Here is a 20,944-nt window from a genome sequence, read left to right as displayed (position 1 = left end):
CCTTTAATCTTTGTATTTTATTTTTATTTATAGATACAAATATTTGCTGTAAAAGTGATGTTCAAACTGAAGAACCATTTTTAAAAGGATAGAAAAGTATGCATTTGTTAATTTAATGTTGAAAAAAATATATAAACCTGCTTTTACATTTATATATATATTTAAGATCATAATTTTACAAGAAATTATATAGATTGTTGCAAATATATGGATTACTACTTAGATCTAATGGTATGCTTAGTTTCTTTGGCAACAAACTTGGTGCATTGATGATTGATATTTTAACATCTTTTAGATTGAAATTCTAAGTAACACAATTCAATCTTGTGCTTCTGATAAATAACCAAAACCAAACTATTACGTAGTCTTAAGGTGTGGTCACATTTACAATTTTTCAGTAAATTTCCGCTGGCCAAATCCAGTCAATCTCAATAGGAATTCATGTGATTGGGAATTTGACTTGAGGGTGAAAGATTTCCCCATGCAGGTTTCGCAAATACGTTCAAGTTGGTCACACCAATTCGTCTCCTTGAAAATGTTGCCAGTTAAAATTGTGTTAAAAGTCACATTAGTAACCCTCTAAGTGATGGACGGGGTTATCTCTTTGCTTGCGGGGAGTAGAGGAATATAGCGCTGAAGGTGGAAAGGATCTCTCTAGATTCGGAGATCGCTAGCTTCCCGGCTGTGCGGACCAAGGCCACGGTGTCACCTTGCCGGAGAGGGAGGATGAGGCTGAAGGACGCAGACCCCCCACACGAGCACTGATCTGGGGTCAGCCGCGGGTGGCCACTCCAGTAACCCGCTGTGTCCAACTTCTGCACGCTGCGATTGGACACTGAGAGCACAGCTTCTGCATGCTCGCCCTGTGGCGCTGTTAGAACAGCAGTCACCAAATAACGGCCGTTGATGGGAACCGTGAAGATCCCTACAGAGGGGGGAGGTGACACATCAGTGGCCAAATAGGATATAGGTTGTACACTTAAATCCCCTATATAGGGGAAACCGCTAAAGAATATCAAAAATGTCTTCTTGAAGTAAAACCAGTTAGGAAACTCAACTTGTATCTGAAAACATTTATCTTAAATAGAGTTTGAGGGTTTGTGTTTACCTGTCTGAGGGTTATAGTGTCCTCCATCATTGACTAGCACCCTATTAAAGCAGATGATACCGAAGTCTCCTGAGAAAGTTTGCCGTGTAAGGCCAGCGGAGAAAGAAAATGGGTCTGTCAAGGAGTTCTGCTGTGACACTATTGGGAAGAAGAGACATGCATGAAGAATCACATGTTTGAGAGATGTTTAGGGTTAGACATTCTGATCTTTACAAGCAAAAGTCCAAAATTAACTTTGACATGCCTGCCAATGGTGAGTCAACCAAGGTGCTCTAAAAAACGGCTCAAGCGATATTTCAGATCTGAATATTTAATAATATGATATTAGTTATTTTATTGTATTATAACTTGTTACCTGGAGTAGCAATGGGTCTTTGATATGCAGGACTCCATGGGACATGGACAACTGTAATGAGAATTAATACTCATAATTATGTCAATTAAAGCAATTTTTTTCACCTAAAATATGTTATAAAGCAAACACTGAAAAGAAAGAAAAAATATACCTGATGAATGGGGTTGTTTGGTATCATATGAGACAGGATGGACAGGAGCATAACCTATGGGAAGAGGGGGGAAAACAACCCAATTTTGTGATGCTTCAAGCATGAGCTTTCAAATATTTCTATTATTAATTCTACTTCATACCTGGAGCACCAGCAAATCCTTTCACAGGTGTTTTTGAGTCCTCTGAGCTCTGATCCCGTCTGACCGTGACCCTGCGCACATACCCAGGTGGGCCAGCTTGCCCCGTGACCACCACTGGCTGGTGTACGGCAGGTTGGTGGGGTTGAACGGGATGGATGGGATGCTTGGGGTTGCCGGGTGGCTGAGGGAAGTAGGGCTGGTGTGGGACGTATGGCTGTCGCACAAAGGGTCGGCCAGTGGGGACTGGCACTGTTCTATGGGGTATGATCAAAGGTATGTGGATATGAGGAACATGAGGTCTCATGGGTTGTGTTGGAGCTCTAGTGTCAGGGAGTGGGACAGACGCAGGTCTCGCTTGTCGAACAGGCAGCCCTGTGAGAAAAAATAAAATAGAGATTTAGGAATAGACCCAATTGGCCATTAAATAAACAGGTCAATACCCTACCCATTAAGGGGTGGGAGTTTAGTGTAAGCAGAGATATCGTCTTTTAAAAATCAGGAAGTATATTGCCTACAAAAACGACTCGAATGGGACTACAGCTGGGTTTTAGACGTCACTAACCCATACTTTTGCATCAACCCCTCCCTCCGGAAAATGCAAAAAAGGGCATGACCATATTTCTGTCCCTCGTCGAGCGTGTTGTGTTCATACAGCTGTCAGGTCTTCTGTGTTCGAGCTTCCCACGGACGCTGTACTTCGTCAACAATGGATACAATTTATGTTTGATTATGTTCCTGAAAATGATGATCGTAATCTAGCTCTCTTTGCAGCGCATTTTCGGAAGACAGCTTAGAATCTCCACGAATTCAATGCCGGATTCAACAAGAAACTGTTACTAAAACATGAAGCACTTCCAACTTTAAAACCAGTGGGAGCAGTTGTTGGGCCACAACCTGTAAGTACGCTAAGACTTAATAATTTTAAATGTATTTGCATGTATAATTCCAGACGTAGCCTTGTTTTATTTTTTTCAAATGCCGCTGGCATTATGGACCTGAATTTTGTATAGGGGCTAATGTTGTAAATGTATTTTTTTCATGTATATATGCTTTATGACGTTATTTTCGATTTGATCAAGAACGTGAACTAATGCCAACGCTGTTTGGGTTAGTATACAATAAAGGGGCTATAAAATAAAGGGGGAATTTATGAAAAATAAGACTTTTTAAAAAAGAAAAAACATGAATACATGTTATATTGCACCCCATAAACACAATCATGCAAAGAAAAAAAACAGTCAACCCCCCCTTTAAAGGTCTGTAAACATTTTGAAATATTATTACAAAAAAAAACATTTTGAAAAATATTTAAGACAGTTGCAAGAACACAAATAATGTGCTCTATGTATTCATTCATATGGTTTTGAAAAACGTAACATTTTATGGCTGTTTGTGTGTTTGCGCGTGCGTGTGTTAATGAGGTTAACACGTGTTTTCTTCATTATGGACATTGATGACATGATGACAGAATTTTCATTTCTGAGTTAACTGTCCGTTTATTAGATAAACAGGGCATTTCTGACCCAAACACAAAATATAGCCCAAGCATATAGGAATGCCAGCTTGCCAGTCCTCTTTTAAAGGCATCTATAAAGCATTTTAATGGTGTTGAACACATCGTAAGCTGTTAACCTTTGATTTTTACTAATATTTCAGCCAAAGTACTTTTGCCAATACTTGTAAATAAAACACAGAGAGCGTTAAATGTTCAATTCAAGTGTTTTTGAACTTCACTCTTTGGTTATAAAGGCTTTTTGGTTATGCAGTGCTGTCAGCTTGGAGTCTAATGAGGGAGAAAATCTTTTTTTTTTTTCCAGCTTACACTTCCACCCCTCAAGATCTTGCACTTCTCTCACTCTTTTCCAAAAACCTCGCTTTTTATTTCTTTGATCCCCTTCCACTGTCAGTGGGTTACAAGCTTTTCTACAGCGATGTGAGAAAACAACTTTTCTGTCCTACCAGATGCTGCTGTCTAAATTGAGAAGTGTAATGCGTCATTGCTGACATTAGGGTCTATTTGGACTCCGGATTCTATTGGCTATAGTAGGACGTGATTCAAAAGAGGGGCGGAGCTTGAGTCCCATGGGTTCACTTCAAAACTAATCAACTCATACTGGCAAAACGGACACAGCTAAAATCCTGCGTCAGTGCTGTTCGTCTGCATTTAAGATGCTGCCCAAATATCGGATTTCACACAAACATATTCCCACCCACATACATTAAATCTCCCAAGGGATAATATGCATCTATCTGTGGGTTTCCCAGAAGTCTGTTTGGCAGTCTGAGCAAATAACAGACTCATCACACGCATAATGCCTCACGGCAGCAAGACAAAACACATGCTTCAGTGTAAATCATGGAGATACTGATTTTAAATACTGGATGCAAGGACTCATAGCTGTGGGTTTAATGAGTCAAATGCACTCAACTGAAATTAAGGATTCACCACCCTTGTGATGTGGAGAGCCTTATTTAAAAACATATTTAGATGATGAATGGAAGATCTGAATGGTCTTTCTGTTGACAGCTTTGGGTTTGGAAGGAAAAAAGCTCCTCAGGGCGTGGTGATTTTGTGCATGGATACATGAACACAAAACACACAAAGTGAAACAACTAAGGGCCAGTTCATACAGAATACGAAAAAAAGCGAGATTTTTAAAAGCTGAACTTCTTTTATCTTGACCGCCACATTTTTAAAATGCCCTGTCAAGCACAAGACGCTGACATGGAACGTGAGCGCAATGCTCAAACATGTACGTCTAGTGCGTTCACATTGAAAAACAATGGAAAAGTAACAGAGTGGAATGGAAAAACACGTTCTCTGTGAACTGTACCCAGCTGTAATGATCAGACCTTTTGGCCTGATCCAGTCTGAGAACTACTACATTGGTTTCTTTAACCCCGGACCAAATGGGAACACCTTCAAGTTTGGCACATAAAGGTCTGTTTATGGCTTCACATGAAGTTACATGAAGTAAAACAAGAGTATAAACACATTCAGTGAGAGCAGGAAAGAGCTTCCCTGACATCCTCTTGACATAGAGATATTAATCAGCAGGAAGAGAAAGAAAGGAACGAGGACAGGGCTGATAAGAGTGTGCGAGGAAGGGGACACTATACCTATTCAAAGTTCATATCCATTTTTGGGGGTATCTGGAGAATGCGAAACAACATCATTGCCTAACAAATGTTTCCACAGTACATGGAAATTGTTCAATATGTATTCAAGAACTGAAATTAAGTCATTGTCTCCAAAGCAAACAGTGAGGAGTTTTCTGAACACGCCTGATTCGAGGCCACGGCCAGGAAAATGAATCATCATTAGTTGAGTTGACTTTCTATGCAGCCCTCAAAAACATTCCCAGGCTTAATTGATGCCCTGAACTATGAAGAAGAAACTAATGAAAAATCAATGAAGAGCCAGTAAATTACAAGAAACTGAGCTTGGTCGCTTTGTCACAGACACACAGCTGGATGGGCCGTTCTGCTATTGTGCAATGTGCCTCTGCCATGATCAGCGGCCAAAGAGTTTGAGTAATGCTGAAGCTATTCGGGGATAAGGGCTATTGTGTTTCTGACTTTAAAGTTTTAACTGTATCATGTCCCACAACTACAGATGGGAATCAAGAAAGATTCAGATTCGATTCCAGACCCATTACTGAATCTTTTTAGAACTCGTGAGGAAAAGTAATTTGGAAATAAATAAATGGAATTTATCTGTTATTGACATTAATTCATAATGTGGCAATTAAATTCCATTTCTTTATTTCCAAATTAAACTTCCTTGTTTTAAATTGACATTGACATTTTTACATGGAGTTTTAAGTCTATTTAGAGACAACATGCATAATAAAGACTGCAACCCAATAATTAGTCTAAATATTATGCTATATATTACACCACAATACTAAACACACAATGTGATCATAATCTCAATGGTGTTTTTCTCCTCTGACAGCTGCATGTGTCCGATTCATTTAAAAGAACCAGCTCATAAGAGTCAATGTTTCAGCAGTCGACACTGGTTTCACTCTGTGCTTTTGATTCGCTAAAAAGAACCCGCTCATATGAGTTATATATGTTTGAGAAACAAGCCACAGTGGTTTCACAAACAAAACTCTATCAGAGCATTTTACTACAGTCTTCCGACCACATCGGATTTAGCTTTTTAATTGGCTGCAACTTTTTTTTTTTAGATTAAAGGACAAATTTATTGTGTATTAACAGTGCGTAAGTGCCCTTACATTTAAATATATACAGATCTTTGACAATTGGCCCATCATCACAGTCTGTCTGTGTCTGCTGTTTAGCAAGAGCACTTGAAATGGCTTTTGTTTCTGCAAGAGACGGACCTCCACCCTTATCAGGAATGATGACATCACCCTTTAACGGGAGTTTAAGAGAATGTATGTTCTCTAGTGACATCACAGTCATCTCATAGCTGAACATCTGCAGAGGGGTGTGGGAATTCGTCACCTCCTGAGGCCCGCACATTGACTTTGCAGCTTAATGAGTAACAGATCTGCCTGCAACTGAACTCGCCAGTACTAAATGTTATTGGCGGAGAAAGCTGGGCATGACTAAAAGATATCCGAAGACCACACAACTTCTCCACTTATAAAGACCATTGAACACTGAAGACCAATGTTTCTGTGATGCTAAATATAAACATACTGTGAGATATGTACAGCATATTTGCATCGGTTAAAATGTACTGATCAAAGTAAAGGGAGTTCAACTTTTCAGAAATTCAGTTAATAAATAAATCATTTATGCTTTCAAAAGGTACGTAATGTTGTTAAAAAAACAAAAACTACGATTGATCAAGTTATCAAAGGTCACATACTAAGGATTTGGGAATAAAAAAGCAAAAGAATCCATTACAACATGCTTAACGACATATTACAAGCACATACAAAGGCCACAGGAAACCTTTGCTGGCCCCCTGCCTCTCAACAGCTTGGGGGCAAACAGGTTATTGTATATGAATCCCCTTATTGGTTCAATATGGAGAAAGGTTCCACTGCAAAACATAGCATGCCATAGACTCCAAACTGTTGGATTAATGGAAATACCACATTTGGTACCCAATCCCAATAGATTACACCAAAAAAATTGATAGTTACAAGTGGATGGCAAATACAAAGACTGACTTTCAAATGCTTCAGTTTCCATTTTCCAACACTAACCTGTTAAACACATAAAAACGGGTTTCTCTGTCTTCCTCATTTTGCCTTTAACATCTGAAAGCTTACCTTGTTCTTTACTTGTATGGTCCTTAAGGATCTGCTTAGCCATTCCTGCTAGCTGGCTCTGAAAATTCAGAAGGGAGTTCTGAAGGGCTGTGATTTCTCCTGAATGACTGCCAAGAGTGCGGTTCATCTGTGCCACCTTCTTCTCCAATTCTCCTGAACGGACCTGGAAATTGTTTGTTCCACCGTCAAGTCTTCCACAGATCTTCTCCAGAGCCATCACCCTGTCACCCACAGCTGACACACCCTCAGCTACTCCAGCTGTGTTTAACTTACACACGCTCAACTCTGTGGCCACATAAGCGTTCAGTGCATCCACTATGTCTTTTAGCTCCTCGATCTGGTTGTGGGTTGGTTTCCCAGTTTCTACCCGGAGATCAGGACCGCTTACCTGTCCTGCCTGGCAACAAGTAGAGTTCAAAGTGTAAAGGTCTTGGCTAAATTTGCTAACTGTGTCCCCCAATCCCGTCATAGCTCCAGTCAAGCCATTGACGTTGTCAGTCAAAGCATTTAGTCTTTTGCTGGTGTCCTGCAAATGTGCATTGATGAATTGTTTTTCAGGTGACGTCCTGATAGTATCCTCTAATGCATGAATCTTTGCTACGTTGTTCACAAAATCAGAACGTAAAACATTCAGATCATTTCTCAAGACCTTTAGAAGACTATCCAACCCTTCTGGCTTTTGGGAATCAGTAGGTAGGTTGGTTTTGCAGTCGGTGGCGCATATCTGCCCAAATGCATTAAACTTGTCCTCCAACCCCTGTATAAGGTGCCTGTTAGTGTCAACCTGAGTTTGCAGTGCATCGTCAGAATCGCTGGACATCCCCGGAAAGGAGTTGTTGCTCATCTTGATCAACATGGAAGTGAACTGATCCTGCATAGCATTGAGTTTCTGGTCCAGAAGTTGACGTAGCATAGCTACTTCATCCATAATTTCCTTGGTAAGTTTTTCATCCACATAGAAGCAATAAGTCTCTGCATTCCTCTCAGTGACGTTCATCCTGTCCTCCAGGTCCTCAATGCGTGAACCAAGCATGTCTTCCATCTTTAGCGAGGACAGATGCTCTAGCTCGTTGTCCACTCTGGCGTTCAGGACACGATGGGCTTCTGCCACTCGAACAAGTTCCTTCCTCAAGTCGTAGTAGTCACTATCGTCTTTTCCAACGGATGTTTGACGGTTTGTGCGCATTACACCATCTGACATGGACAAATCCAATCTGAGCTCACGGATCTCCTTTCGAAGCTCAGCTTCCTTGTTGTGCACGAGATCTGTGAGGCTCAAATAGCCGCTTTCCTTTCCTTCTCCAGATGCTTTTTGAAGAGATTGAATCTTTTCATCACACATATTTTTTAGCTTAGCCATCTCGTCTTCCATGTTTACAACAATCTCTGTCTTGAGCTTCTTAAATTTCTCATCGATATAAGTCTGTAGGATGTCTATGTCTTGAGCAGCAGCACCTGTGACTGGAAGGCCTTGAGAGGCACTATCCATAAGCATTCGGATCTGCCCGTCATGCCCTGTCACCGTTCCCCTCAGTTCCTCAAGAGCTTCATCTTTGCTTTTGAGAGCATCTGTCATATCGTTGAGCCTGGCCAACACCGTCTCGATTTCTCTTTCTCCGTGGATGTGGCCTCTCATGGCCTGGTGGCCGTCTAGATGCCCCACACTCTCCTCCGTGCCTCCCGTTCTTGCGCTGTCAGGTGAAGCCCTGTCATTGAGGAGGGTAATGAGCATCTTGCTGGTGTCCTCCTGTAAGTCTGTCCGCAGGTTCTCAGCCATGCCTGTCATGGCTGCTTGAAGATCCAGCACAGTCTGAGAGAGACGCTGCACTTCTTCCTCCAACATGCGTGTTTTGTCAGCTCCTCGTCTCATATCATATTGTCCGGTTTCTCGACGTTCTGACCCTGTGGTAAAAATAACAAAAATGAAGGCACTAACAAACAATAAATCAATGAATATATGAAGAGTTCAGATGCAAAAGCCTCTAAAAGCCATTTGAAATTTTCTTCTTTAATGATGATTTTTATCAAACTTGTATATTTAAGTTCAGTAATTAATAGGTAATTATCATTGCCATTTAAGTGAATTTACTGAACTTAAATATACAAGTTTGATAAAAATCATCATTAAAGAAGAAAATTTCAAATGGCATTTAGAGGCTTTTGCATCTGAACTCTTCATATATATATATATATATATATATATATATATATATATATAAAGTAAAGTGAAAGAGAGATGATCCGTTCAAAATCAGCGGAACAAAACCAGTCCAATTACTATTTAAATCCCACCCAATCATGGCCAAATTGTGCCGAATCCAAATTCAATACTTTTTTATAAACAACGTACTTTGTGCAGGTCGAGTTTGTCCATGCTGTGGGTGTTGTGGGTATGATTGTGGATATTCTGTCTGTCTGTTAGGAGAGCCTTTCACTTCTCTGCAGTCTGGGCCCTGGTATCCCGGGCAGCACCTCCATTCTAACTCAGTTACAGTCTTGTATGCTATCTTGTAAGTCGGCCGAAACCGAGTACGGTATCTGAAAAAAAAAAACATGATTAGAATGACATTAAATTACATGAATCCCCGCCCAAAAAAATGACTTGATCAAACCATCTTTTCCAAGGCTTAAGCTACTTATTGCTATTACTTTGGTTGAACCGTGAGTAATGGACCATGAAGCATTGCCCCTATTACAGGATAAAATCAAAGGTAAAGGCAAGCATTAACTTGCACAGATGGAGAGATTAATAAGAAGACTCTTCTGGCCTAGTCTGTTCAGCTTCACTTAATGATGTTGATCTTGTTACCTCTGATGGATAATGCTGCAATTAGAAGTTCCATCATTCTAGTTCTTATGCCACATAGTTCTTATGCAACAGTTGCTTTAGATGACAGCAAAAGAGCCCTTGGTAAAATACTTCTATAGTGCAAAAGCAAGTATTCAGACAAAGCCATACAGCCTTGTAATTCCTTACATGACCTAAATGTGACCTCAGATTTTCTTATTTTAAAGAGAATGAGAAAATTAATCACTGAAGTATAATCTGTATTAAACAGGCCTTAAATATAGCTTTTATTATCTGTATGTGTCAAAATTCCATTGTAATTATTTCAGCTTAGTGTACAGTTTAATGTATATAGTGCAATACCTCACAGTCTCCACATATTCAGTTAATCAAATACTTGTCTGCCCCAAAGGGCTTTTAAAGCAAACAACAGCTTGCATGATTTCTTGTGGCAGTAGTGGTGAAGCAGGAATGAATCTCAGTTTGTGAATACTGCGAGTAACATTTTCTAAAAATTCTGTCATAACAATTAAAGACTGGGACTTTCAATTGAATAAGTGAATGTCTTTAATGTACCCTAATCTAAATGTTTACTATAAGCAAAACTGACCACTTGTCAGAGCTATAACAAAAAGTTATATATAGCAGCACTATACACTTACCTAAAGGATTATTAGGAACAGCTTACTAATACTGTGTTTGACCCCCTTTCGCCTTCAGAACTGCCTTAATTCTACATGGCATCAACAAGATGCTGAAAGCATTCTTTCGAAATGTTGGCCCATATTGATAGGATAGCATCTTGCAGTTGATGGAGATTTGTAGGATGCACATCCAGGGCACAAAGCGCCAATTCTACCACATCCCAAAGATGCTCTATTGGGTTGAGGTCTGGTGACTGTGGGGGCCATTTTAGTACAGTGAACTTATTTGTCATGTTCAAGAAACCAATCTGAAATGATTCGAGCTTTGTGACATGGTGCATTATCCTGCTGGAAGTAGCCATCAGAGGATGGGTACATGTTGGACATAAAGACATGAACATGGTCAGAAACAATGCTCAGATAGGTTGTGGCATTTAAACAATGCCCAATTGGCACTACGGGGCCTAAGAAAACATCCCCCACACCATTACACCACCACCACCAGCCTGCACAGTGGTAACAAGGCATGATGGATCCATTTTCTTATTCTGTTTACGCCAAATTCGGACTCATCTGTATGTCTCAACAGAAATTTAGACTCATCAGACCAGGAAACATTTTTCCAGTCTTCAACTGTCCAATTTTGCTGAGCTCTTGCAGATTGTAGCCTCTTTTTCCTATTTGTAGTGGAGATGAGTGGTACCCGGTGGGGTCTTCTTCTGTTGTAGCCCATCCGCCTTAAGGTTGTGCGCATTGTGACTTCACAAATGCTTTTCTGCATACCTCGGTTGTAACGAGTGGTTATTTCAGTCAAAGTTTCTCTTCTATCAGCTTGAATCAGTCGGCCCATTCTCCTTTGACCTCTAGCATCAACCACAGGACTGCTGCATACTGGATGTTCCTCCTTTTTTCTCATTCTTTGTAAACCACAGAAATGGTTGTGCGTGAAGATCCCAGTAACTGAGCAGATTGTGAAATACTCAGACCAGCCCGTCTGGCACCGACAACCATGCTACGCTCAAAATTGCTTAAAATCACCTTTCTTTCCCATTCTGACATTCAGTTTGGAGTTCAGGAGATTGAGATTTCATCAATGAGAAATTGAACAAGTGTTCCTAATAATCCTTTAGGTGAGTGTATATTATTTATATAAAGCCAAATGTGAACAGCTTGTGTACATCTTTGGTGTTGACATAGAATTTTCACAATTTGCAAAACATAAAACACGCACACAAAAAAGGTAATTTCAGAAACACCCGTTTGCTCCAAGAGTGCTGATATTTTGTATTGAGCAGCACCGAGACATTTTACTGACTATCACTCCGCTTTTGTGTATGCCATTCCAGACTAGAGTATGTGAGCTGTGTGGAAAAGCGTTTCTCCCAAAAGCAGAGCATGTGTTTTCTGGAAAATCCAGAATGAACACAGAACGCAATGTGGAGGGCGGGGAAATCTCTGTCCCTCCGTTCCACTCACACTGCTCCAGAGCACAATTTTTCTTGGTGTTTGCACTGCAAATATTTTACCAAACTGGCTAAGTTATTGAATATTATTTGTTTTTGTTTTTTGTCGTAAAAGCAAAATCACACTCACAATTAAAATGGTCGTCCATAGCCACTGTGTAGGCTATGTGTAACTGGGGATAGCATGAATCATGGGTTTGTGTAGTAGTGTCTTTGAGTCCACAAGGAGCATGAGAACTACCTAACATCAATACTTCCACATACCCCTCCCGGTCTCTCGAGTACTTACATCATCTGTGGCTCGCAGTCAGGCTGATGCTCGGGACACTGCGCGCGTTCAGGTTCAACGTGACTTTCCACGCTACCTTGAACTGCGCAGCTTACGTTCTTTTGGACAATAAAGGCGCACCAGTTTCTGTACAAGAAATAGATAAAGATAAGAATAAGCATAGTTTGAGTTGGTAAAAACTCATAGCAAAAACAAACTCGTGTAACGTTATTTTTTTTTTTAATTTCCAACCCAGCTAAGAATGTTACGTTCCCAGGACGTTCTCAGAACGTCCCCACTGGTGTCAAGGACGTCGCCTAGTAACGTTCCGGGAACGTTCGGAGACGGTCATGATGTGGAGTTCTTTAAAGGTTCGGAGAACGTTATTTTGCGACCTTCACGGAACATTCGGGACGTTCTCAGAACGTTTAGGGGACCATGTTTTATTTGGAAATGTGATGTTCCCAGAACGTTCTCAGAACGTCCCCACTGGTGTCAAACACGTTGCCCAGTAACGTTTCGGGAACGTTCGGAGACGGTCATGATGTGGAGTGTAACGGTTACCAGCTGGAGTGCCCTATTTATCCACCAGAGGGCACTCCAGATAAGACTAGGTTTCACACGAACTCCATTTCCCATAATGCCCCGTACCTAGGTCTAATCACCAACACAGGTGTTCCTCATTTACCCCTCCATATAAGCTGCTCTCTGACTCTCAATCAGGGCGAAGTCTTGTTTTGCCCTGGCAACATTTCTGAGCGTTTTCCCTGTGATTATCTGGATTCTCTGGTTATCGACCCTCGACTGTTCCTGGACTTTGATTCTCTGTTTGCTGCCTGCCCCGACCCTTGCCTGTCTCTCTGGATTACGATTGTTGCCGCCTGTCCTGACCTCTGCCTGGTATTGTTTATGATCTGGATTGCCTGCTCTATATTGAATGCTGATCGTTGACTTCTGCCTGTCTGACTCTTCTTAATAAATATAACTGCACATGGATCTGCACGCTTCTGACTCTTCATGACAGAAGACTTCGCCGACACAAGATCCAGCAGCCATCATCGTCATGAATCCAGCAGTCAAGCTTATGCGTCTCCGTCAAGGAGATCATTCCATTGAGAATTATGTTGCTGACTTTTTAGAGCTGGCTCACCTGACCTGCCTAGATGAGGTATGCTTAATGATCTTTTTTCGTGGAGGACTATCTGAACCGCTCAGTTCGTTCATGCCCTTGCATGATCCTCACGGGACTTTAGAGCAATACATTGACCTGGCTCTTCTGTTGAGCGGATCATCTTTTACTGTGGGCTTTGAGGAGAAGGCCGAGGGGGCGTTCCCAGAGACCGTCCAGCCAGTGACCGTCCAGCCAGAGACCGTCCAGCCAGAGACCGTCCAGCCAGTGACCGTCCAGCCAGTGACCGTCCAGCCAGAGACCGTCCAGTCCGAGACCGTCAGCCCTGCCGAGCCTGCACTTCACTCAAGCCTCGCGAGTGATGAAGCTCGAGTTCAAGTGAGTCATCATGAGTCTTCAGTTCATGTGATTGAATCTTCAGTTCAAGTGAAACGCCGCCGCAGGAGGAGAAGGAGGGCTCGTTCAGTTCGCCAGGCTTCGGTGAGCTTACCAGGACTCCTCGCCCTGCCGGCCCCGCCTCTGCGCCTCGCCCTGCCGGCCCCGCCTCTGCGCCTCGCCCTGCCGGCCCCGCCTCTGCGCCTCGCCCTGCCGGCCCCGCCTCTGCGCCTCGCCCTGCCGGCCCCGCCTCTGCGCCTCGCCCTGCCGGCCCCGCCTCTGCGCCTCGCCCTACCAGCCCCGCCTCTGCGCCTCGCTCTGCCTGTGCCTTTCAAGCTCTGTTCAAGCTGTGCCCTTCAATTCCCTGTGGACTTCTCCAAGTATTTTTTGGGGGGGGGCAGTAGGTACCTTGTGAGGGCCATGGAGGCGATACAGACATGGCCTTCATTTCGTCCTGCTCCGCAGTGGCCGCCTGAGGGGTCTTCACCGCCGTGGCCGCCTGAGGGGTCTTCACCGCCGTGGCCGCCTGAGGGGTCTTCACCGCCGTGGCCGCCTGAGGGGTCTTCACCGCCGTGGCCGCCTGAGGGAGCTTCACCGCCGTGGACGCCCGAGGGTCCCACAACTCCGCCCTGGTCACGTCCACAGCCTGCTCTGCCCTGGCCATGCCCACATTTTGCTTCGCCTTGGAAGCCCGAGGGTCCGACAGCGCCGCTCTGGTCTTCGACTGCTCCGACCTGGTCGCCTCCACAGCCAGCTCCGCCACAGTCTCCAGGTCCTCTTCCGCTCCACGGGCCTGGTCCTCCACATTTCTCCTGGACATTGTAAGGAGCGTCTGGAATCCGCTCCTTAAAGGGGGGGCTATGTAACGGTTACCAGCTGGAGTGCCCTATTTATCCACCAGAGGGCACTCCAGATAAGACTAGGTTTCACACGAACTCCATTTCCCATAATGCCCCGTACCTAGGTCTAATCACCAACACAGGTGTTCCTCATTTACCCCTCCATATAAGCTGCTCTCTGACTCTCAATCAGGGCGAAGTCTTGTTTTGCCCTGGCAACATTTCTGAGCGTTTTCCCTGTGATTATCTGGATTCTCTGGTTATCGACCCTCGACTGTTCCTGGACTTTGATTCTCTGTTTGCTGCCTGCCCCGACCCTTGCCTGTCTCTCTGGATTACGATTGTTGCCGCCTGTCCTGACCTCTGCCTGGTATTGTTTATGATCTGGATTGCCTGCTCTATATTGAATGCTGATCGTTGACTTCTGCCTGTCTGACTCTTCTTAATAAATATAACTGCACATGGATCTGCACGCTTCTGACTCTTCATGACATGGAGTTCTTTAAAGGTTCGGAGGACGTTATTTTGCGACCTTCACGGAACATTCGGGACGTTCTCAGAACGTCCCCACTGGTGTCAAACACGTTGCCTAGTAACGTTTCGGGAACGTTCGGAGACGGTCATGATGTGGAGTTCTTTAAAGGGTCAGAGGACGTTATTTTGCGACCTTCACAGAACATTCGGGACGTTCTCAGAACGTTTAGGGGACCAATGTTTTATTTGGATATGTGACGTTCCCAGAACGTTCTAAGCCCGTCTCCAGTGTTGTCAAAGACCTGTAGGTAAACAAACTAGAATGCAGAAACTTTTTCAAATTTGTTCTTGAAGAACCTTAATCAGGAATAAGCATGCATTTAACGTTTTAACACATTCAAAGATACAATACAAAGCAGAGATTCGTTATTTATTTATTTATTTTGTGTAATCAAAAATCAGATTATGAATTAATAATAATGTGATCATGCATAGGCGTAATAAATCAACAGTAAATAATATTAGGACAAGACAAAGATTTATGTTAATTTAATGTTATGTAAATTATGAACAACAAGTAAAAAGAAAAAACTGAAATATATTTAATTAAATAACTATTAAATATATACAGTGTGTGTGTGGTGTGTGTGTGTGTGTGTGAGAGAGAGAGAGAGTGTGTGTGTGTGTGTCCTATTCTACAAATTAGCAAACTCATAGGGTCATATTTTTGTTGATAAACATTATCAATTTGGCCAATTATGCACATTTCTTGGTGTATAATGGTGCCAAAAAATTGTTTTATACTTATATAAAAAACTTTCTCTCTGTGACTTTAAATGTACTGATGTCTGACTACTTTACATCTACCACTGTCGAAGGTGCTCAGTTTTGCTATTATAAAACTTATACAGAACATGATAGTAATCAGCCATCCATCCAAAAGCAGAGGTCGGTGTGGTGTACAGGTACATCTGTCCAAGCCAACATCTCATGCCTTGATCCCTTCCGCTGTGGATTCCAGAAAACCTGCAATAAAAAAAAATAGTACAGTTCAAAATCTATCATGCATACATCTCATCTGGTATCACAAATTATCATTCCACGTTCAATAAAAAATTAGAGTTAGGTTAAATGCTAAATATTACGGCAGGACAATATTGAAAACCTTAAATAAAATATCTATTTTGTTTATCTGCTGCTATATATATTGCGATATAAAAACAAATTTCAAGAGATTATTTATTTAGAGTGAATCTGCATTGAAAATTATAAACAAATTACAAGCATAGATAAATTCAAAAGAAGAAAAATACAATTGAAATAAGCAGTGCATGATGTTTTTTTTTAGGAAAATCTAACTTATCAGGTACGGAAATTGAATTATCGAATGTAAAATAAGTCTTTACTGAGGTACAGCCTCTCCCTAGTCTTACAAAATGACAAACAACCAGCCTGGAAAACACATGTTGTATGAAGACTGTTTAAAACACCCCTCCTAATCCTCACAGAATTTGCAAGACAATGTCTAATAGTGTGTGTAGTTTCTTCAGTACCGTCAGCAGAACCGAAAACATCTGAGCTTATCGATACTGCGGTCTTCCTTAATTTGACCCCCGTTTAATGTTTAATACCGGGTTTCGGAACCTATTCCTATGCATGGGTGAGTTCATATGGATGAAGGCCTGTTGTGTTCGGTCTCTTGGTTTGTGATAGTGGCAGCTATTGTGAAACTCACCTTCGTCATGTACGATGTCATGTTCAGTGTGGATGGCATCAAGATCTTGTCCTGAAGAATCACAGGGTCAAATGATTGACATCTCATCTGGTAACAAGAGCATAGCCATAACTTTAAAAACTCTAATGATATCTTTACCCCCTGATAATGTATTGCAGATATACATTCAAACATTTTAAAGGCTAAGAGTATGAGCCATGAGTAAACTGGACAGATATCTGTGAAAAATAACTTGCGTGCCTAAAGTTGTCGACTTCCTGAATTCAGCTTTTGAAAGTAAAAAGAATTTCAGTATTTATCAGAAAAAAAAACTACATAAAAAATACCTTTGAGTTGGACAGTATGATGTCTGTCTCATTGGCTAACATAATTAAAAACACACCAAGAGAAAAAAATAAAAATAAATATATATATATATATATATATATATACCAATGACCATTATCCTGTTATAATAATAGTTAAATGAATTATTATAACTATGACCATTTTTATAACATTATATTTGCCGCCTATTATTTAGCTTACTGGCTTCTCAAGGACAATCTCCCTGAAAAAAACTGGGGTTAATGATTTTAAAGTGTGTGACTTCATTCAAAAGTATAAATCCTACAGAGTGCAGACCCACAACAATTGAACAGTAACTTATGTTTGAAGTTTTGCTTACTAGTCGAGTTCATAGCCGTGGAGAATGAGATTGTCTTGGACAGGGGGTGCAGCAGGCCAACCAGCATGATGATCTTCTAGAAAATAACATGCAATGTGTCACAGAGCCAACAATGTTAGCACATAGAATTTACAAAAGAACAAAGGGTTTATTACAAGGAAGCAAGCTAGAGCAGAGATAAAAATGCAGAAAAGATAAAGAATATATATAAAAAATCTTAAGGTAATATATTGTGCAAAAAACGCATATGAAATTGTTATCATGATTAAACAATAATTCCCCCTTTGTTGTGAAGGTTTTTTTCTGTTCCTCCTGAAATCACTTATTATCAATCTTAAGTGACGTCATTAACAGTACGTTACATTGAATTATTTCAGGTTAAATAAAAGCTTACTTCCCACCACCACTGACAAATTACCAGCAAAACAAAACTTTTAAAAACTGTTATCAACACACAAATGTGGTTAAAAACCCAAACTTATGTAAAACAAGAGCTCAATTGTAACGTAAACTTATAGCTGCTAAAGTTAGCTCTTCTGAAAACGGAGATGCTAACGGACTTTTTCGAAGACACAAAACCATTTCTATAAAGTAAATATTCAACAGAAGTGTATCAATTACACGTAAGACATATATCAGGAAGGTTTGTATGTATTATTTGTGTGATTTTGGTAACTAAACTTACCTGAAAGCAGAGAAAACAACAGTGAGAGACGCTAGTTTTGCTGTTTGACAGTTGATGAGGTTTCCTCGTTTCCATGGTTTCCATCTGCTCACGCGCGCTCCTGTCTTTGAATTGCGACTCAATGTTTACGCGCACGCCCATTGAAACCATAGAACACGTCAAAAGGCACGCAGCATTTAAATAAACATTATAACATTTAACAATTTGAAATATCATTAATTTTAAATAATGAATTTAAAACTCATTGTGTAGTTATATGACCCATTCACTTGACAATTATGTTTTTTTATACCATTTTGCTATTGTAAAATAAATAAACAATTCGTTCTGTTGGATGTGTTACTTTTCAAAACACATCAAACAGAACAAAAGTTGTTTATTTATACAATAACGTGCTTATTTTTCAATTAAATGTCATCTATAGAATACAGTACAATACAACAATTTTCAATCTTCATAGCAGATTTGTTCCCTTTTTGTGGTAGTTTATTTTGAAAAAATAAGCAGATCTGCCATGTCCTCTTTGTAACGTTGTTAAAGTAATAACGGGGACGTTTATATGACAATCAGAGAACCGTATGGGAACGTTCTGTTGACGTCCCGAATGTCCTCTTTGTAACGTTGTTGTGTGACCATAGAATAACCAATATCGAACGTCCCCCTGAAGTCACATTGGGAACGTTATTATATGACCAACAGAGAACCGTATGGGAACGTTCTGTTGACGTCCCGAATGTCCTCTTTGTAACGTTGTTGTGTGACCATAGAATAACCAGTATGGAACGTCCTCCTGAAGTCACATTGGGAACGTTATTATATGACCAACAGGGGACTGTATGGGAACGTTCTGCTAACGTCCCGAATGTCCTCTTTGTAACGTTTGTTATGTGACCTTAAAATACCCCAAATAGAACGTCCCCCTAAGGTCATATAAGGAACCTTGAACTGCAGCACTTTCATAACCAAAAGAGGACGTTCTATGAACGTCCTCAATGTTCTATAAAGGTTCGGAACTTTCGTTACCTTTAGAGAACTTTTAGGGAACGTTGCATAAGGTCGCGAGAACGTCCCCTCCTACGTGGGAAAATCCCGAATGTGAAAACGATCTTAAAATGTTTTTAACACCCTGAAAAATCGATTGACCTAGCCTGTTGCTTTATCGATTAAACAAACAAATAATAGCATTAAAAGATTAGAAGATTGTTGTGAGTTATCATGAGATACAGAGAACACCATTTAGCCTAAACACATTGTCATTGAAGATCCGCTGTTAGTTAACATTCGTATAATTTATTGAGCAACTTACTTATTTCTGTGCCTGTGAACGGCTCCTGAATATGCGTTCCCCTGGAACAGACTTGACGGATATCCATGAGTGAGAGAAAAGCTTATGATAAATAAAACTGATAACTGTACACTAGGGAAAGGTGGCTGGCAAATCATTGTCTAAAATCAAAATCAAAACAGTCCAAAACATGCACAGTGTCAGCGCGAGAAAAGTTGAGCAGCGTTTCAGGCTCTGGAGACCAGAGAATAAGGAGAGCGCGTTTAACTTACAGCTAAGTTTGACAAAGTTCGAAGAACTCCGAAAAAAATTGAAGGTGGACTCTAGTCTGCAGGGGTTCAGCCCGCCGCCTATCTGAAAGAAGAAGGGGGTGGTGGATGGGGGTAGGGGAAGTCATTGGAAAAAAACAAAAAACAATAGCGCCCCTGCATACCCCACCATGCGTGCTTTAAATGAACACGGTTTGAGAGCTCAATTGAAAACATCTGTCTTTATCTCTGTTACAGGAAACTATTATTTGGTGATCGTGTGCACGCAAAACTTCTCAAAAACAGTGAATAAAAAAAGAGAAATTCTTCGATTTGTTTACACAGAGTTGCAAAAGCATTTGGCACTTTTAACCCCACCTATGTGTGCTTATCAGATCGCCTATTCTTGCCTGTGTTGTCTTCAAAATGCTGATTAGGTCATTTTAAAGCAATAAATAAGGATTGATCATAGATAGATAGATTTCTTTCATGGGGATATGGGGATTATTTAAAGTTATTTTACTTCAAAAAGCTTTCACTGATGATGACTATTAATCCACAACCCAGATAGCACAAGTGTATTTGATGTAATATTTACATCTGTAAGACGTATTTTTAAGAGTGTTTGCTCATCTGCAATACGTCTATAGGACGTCTCCTGTCAGATGTCAAATAGACATTTAGAAGATGTCTTTAAGATGTAATGATTTAGAATGCACATTAAACTGACATCTTCTAAACGTCTATTTGACATCTGACAGGAGACGTCCTATAGACGTATTGCAGATGAGCAAACAAAAATACGTCTTCAAGATGTAAATATTACATCAAATAGGCTTGTGCTATCTGGGAAGTGATGCCAAATTAGCAATTATTTCAAATTTTAGCAGTAAACAAGATGTTATCGATCAACTTTATACCAAGCATAGGCAGAAATTGTGTGAAGCTGGACAAGGCTTCTGGCCACGCGTGATTTTTACTCAAACCATGACTGCTGCTGCATCTGATTGCTTTTGGAGGTAAAGCTTGCCCATAACTGCTGGTCAGTTTTCTCTGTGATAACAGCATTGGTGATTTGGCAAACAGATCATGTGTTCGGCAAAGGTTTCTATTTACAACAGTGTTTTTGCAGCATTGTAGTTCTGCACATCAGAGATTCATTGTGCTGTGTTGACAGAGAGCTTCATTAATTATAAAAGAATTTTGTGAGACGTGATTAAGATGAGACAGCTTTTTAGTGTTTAAAGGGTGTGCTCTTTGTGCATTTTCTATGCGTAAAATTATGTAATTAATACATTCAGAATTTGAATAAAACTTTTGTATTGCCAGTGGC

General features: G+C 40.9%; 1 protein-coding gene and 1 long non-coding RNA gene across 2 annotated transcripts; both read right to left on the bottom strand.

Moving 5' to 3' along the window:
• Positions 1 to 2: 2 nt before the first annotated feature.
• On the bottom strand, positions 3 to 19,996 carry emilin2a (elastin microfibril interfacer 2a). The gene is made up of 9 exons (XM_039677653.2): positions 19,385 to 19,996; positions 12,196 to 12,321; positions 9,362 to 9,549; positions 7,012 to 8,913; positions 1,757 to 2,128; positions 1,615 to 1,668; positions 1,464 to 1,514; positions 1,109 to 1,246; positions 3 to 925 (listed from the first exon to the last, which is right to left on the bottom strand). The coding sequence occupies exons 1-9, from the start codon at positions 19,519 to 19,521 to the stop codon at positions 597 to 599; spliced, it is 3,297 nt and encodes a 1,098-aa protein (XP_039533587.1). The 5' UTR covers positions 19,522 to 19,996; the 3' UTR covers positions 3 to 596.
• Positions 15,414 to 18,496, bottom strand: LOC148981459 (uncharacterized). The gene is made up of 4 exons (XR_016168559.1): positions 18,079 to 18,496; positions 17,394 to 17,469; positions 16,727 to 16,813; positions 15,414 to 16,017 (listed from the first exon to the last, which is right to left on the bottom strand). It is a non-coding gene; the product is annotated as an uncharacterized LOC148981459 (long non-coding RNA).
• Positions 19,997 to 20,944: the final 948 nt, after the last annotated feature.

The sequence above is a fragment of the Pimephales promelas genome, chromosome 5 (assembly GCF_988280905.1).
Source record: "Pimephales promelas chromosome 5, fPimPro1.hap1.1, whole genome shotgun sequence".
Taxonomy (NCBI): domain Eukaryota; kingdom Metazoa; phylum Chordata; class Actinopteri; order Cypriniformes; family Leuciscidae; genus Pimephales; species Pimephales promelas.
This window is presented reverse-complemented; position numbering and strand designations above follow the sequence as displayed.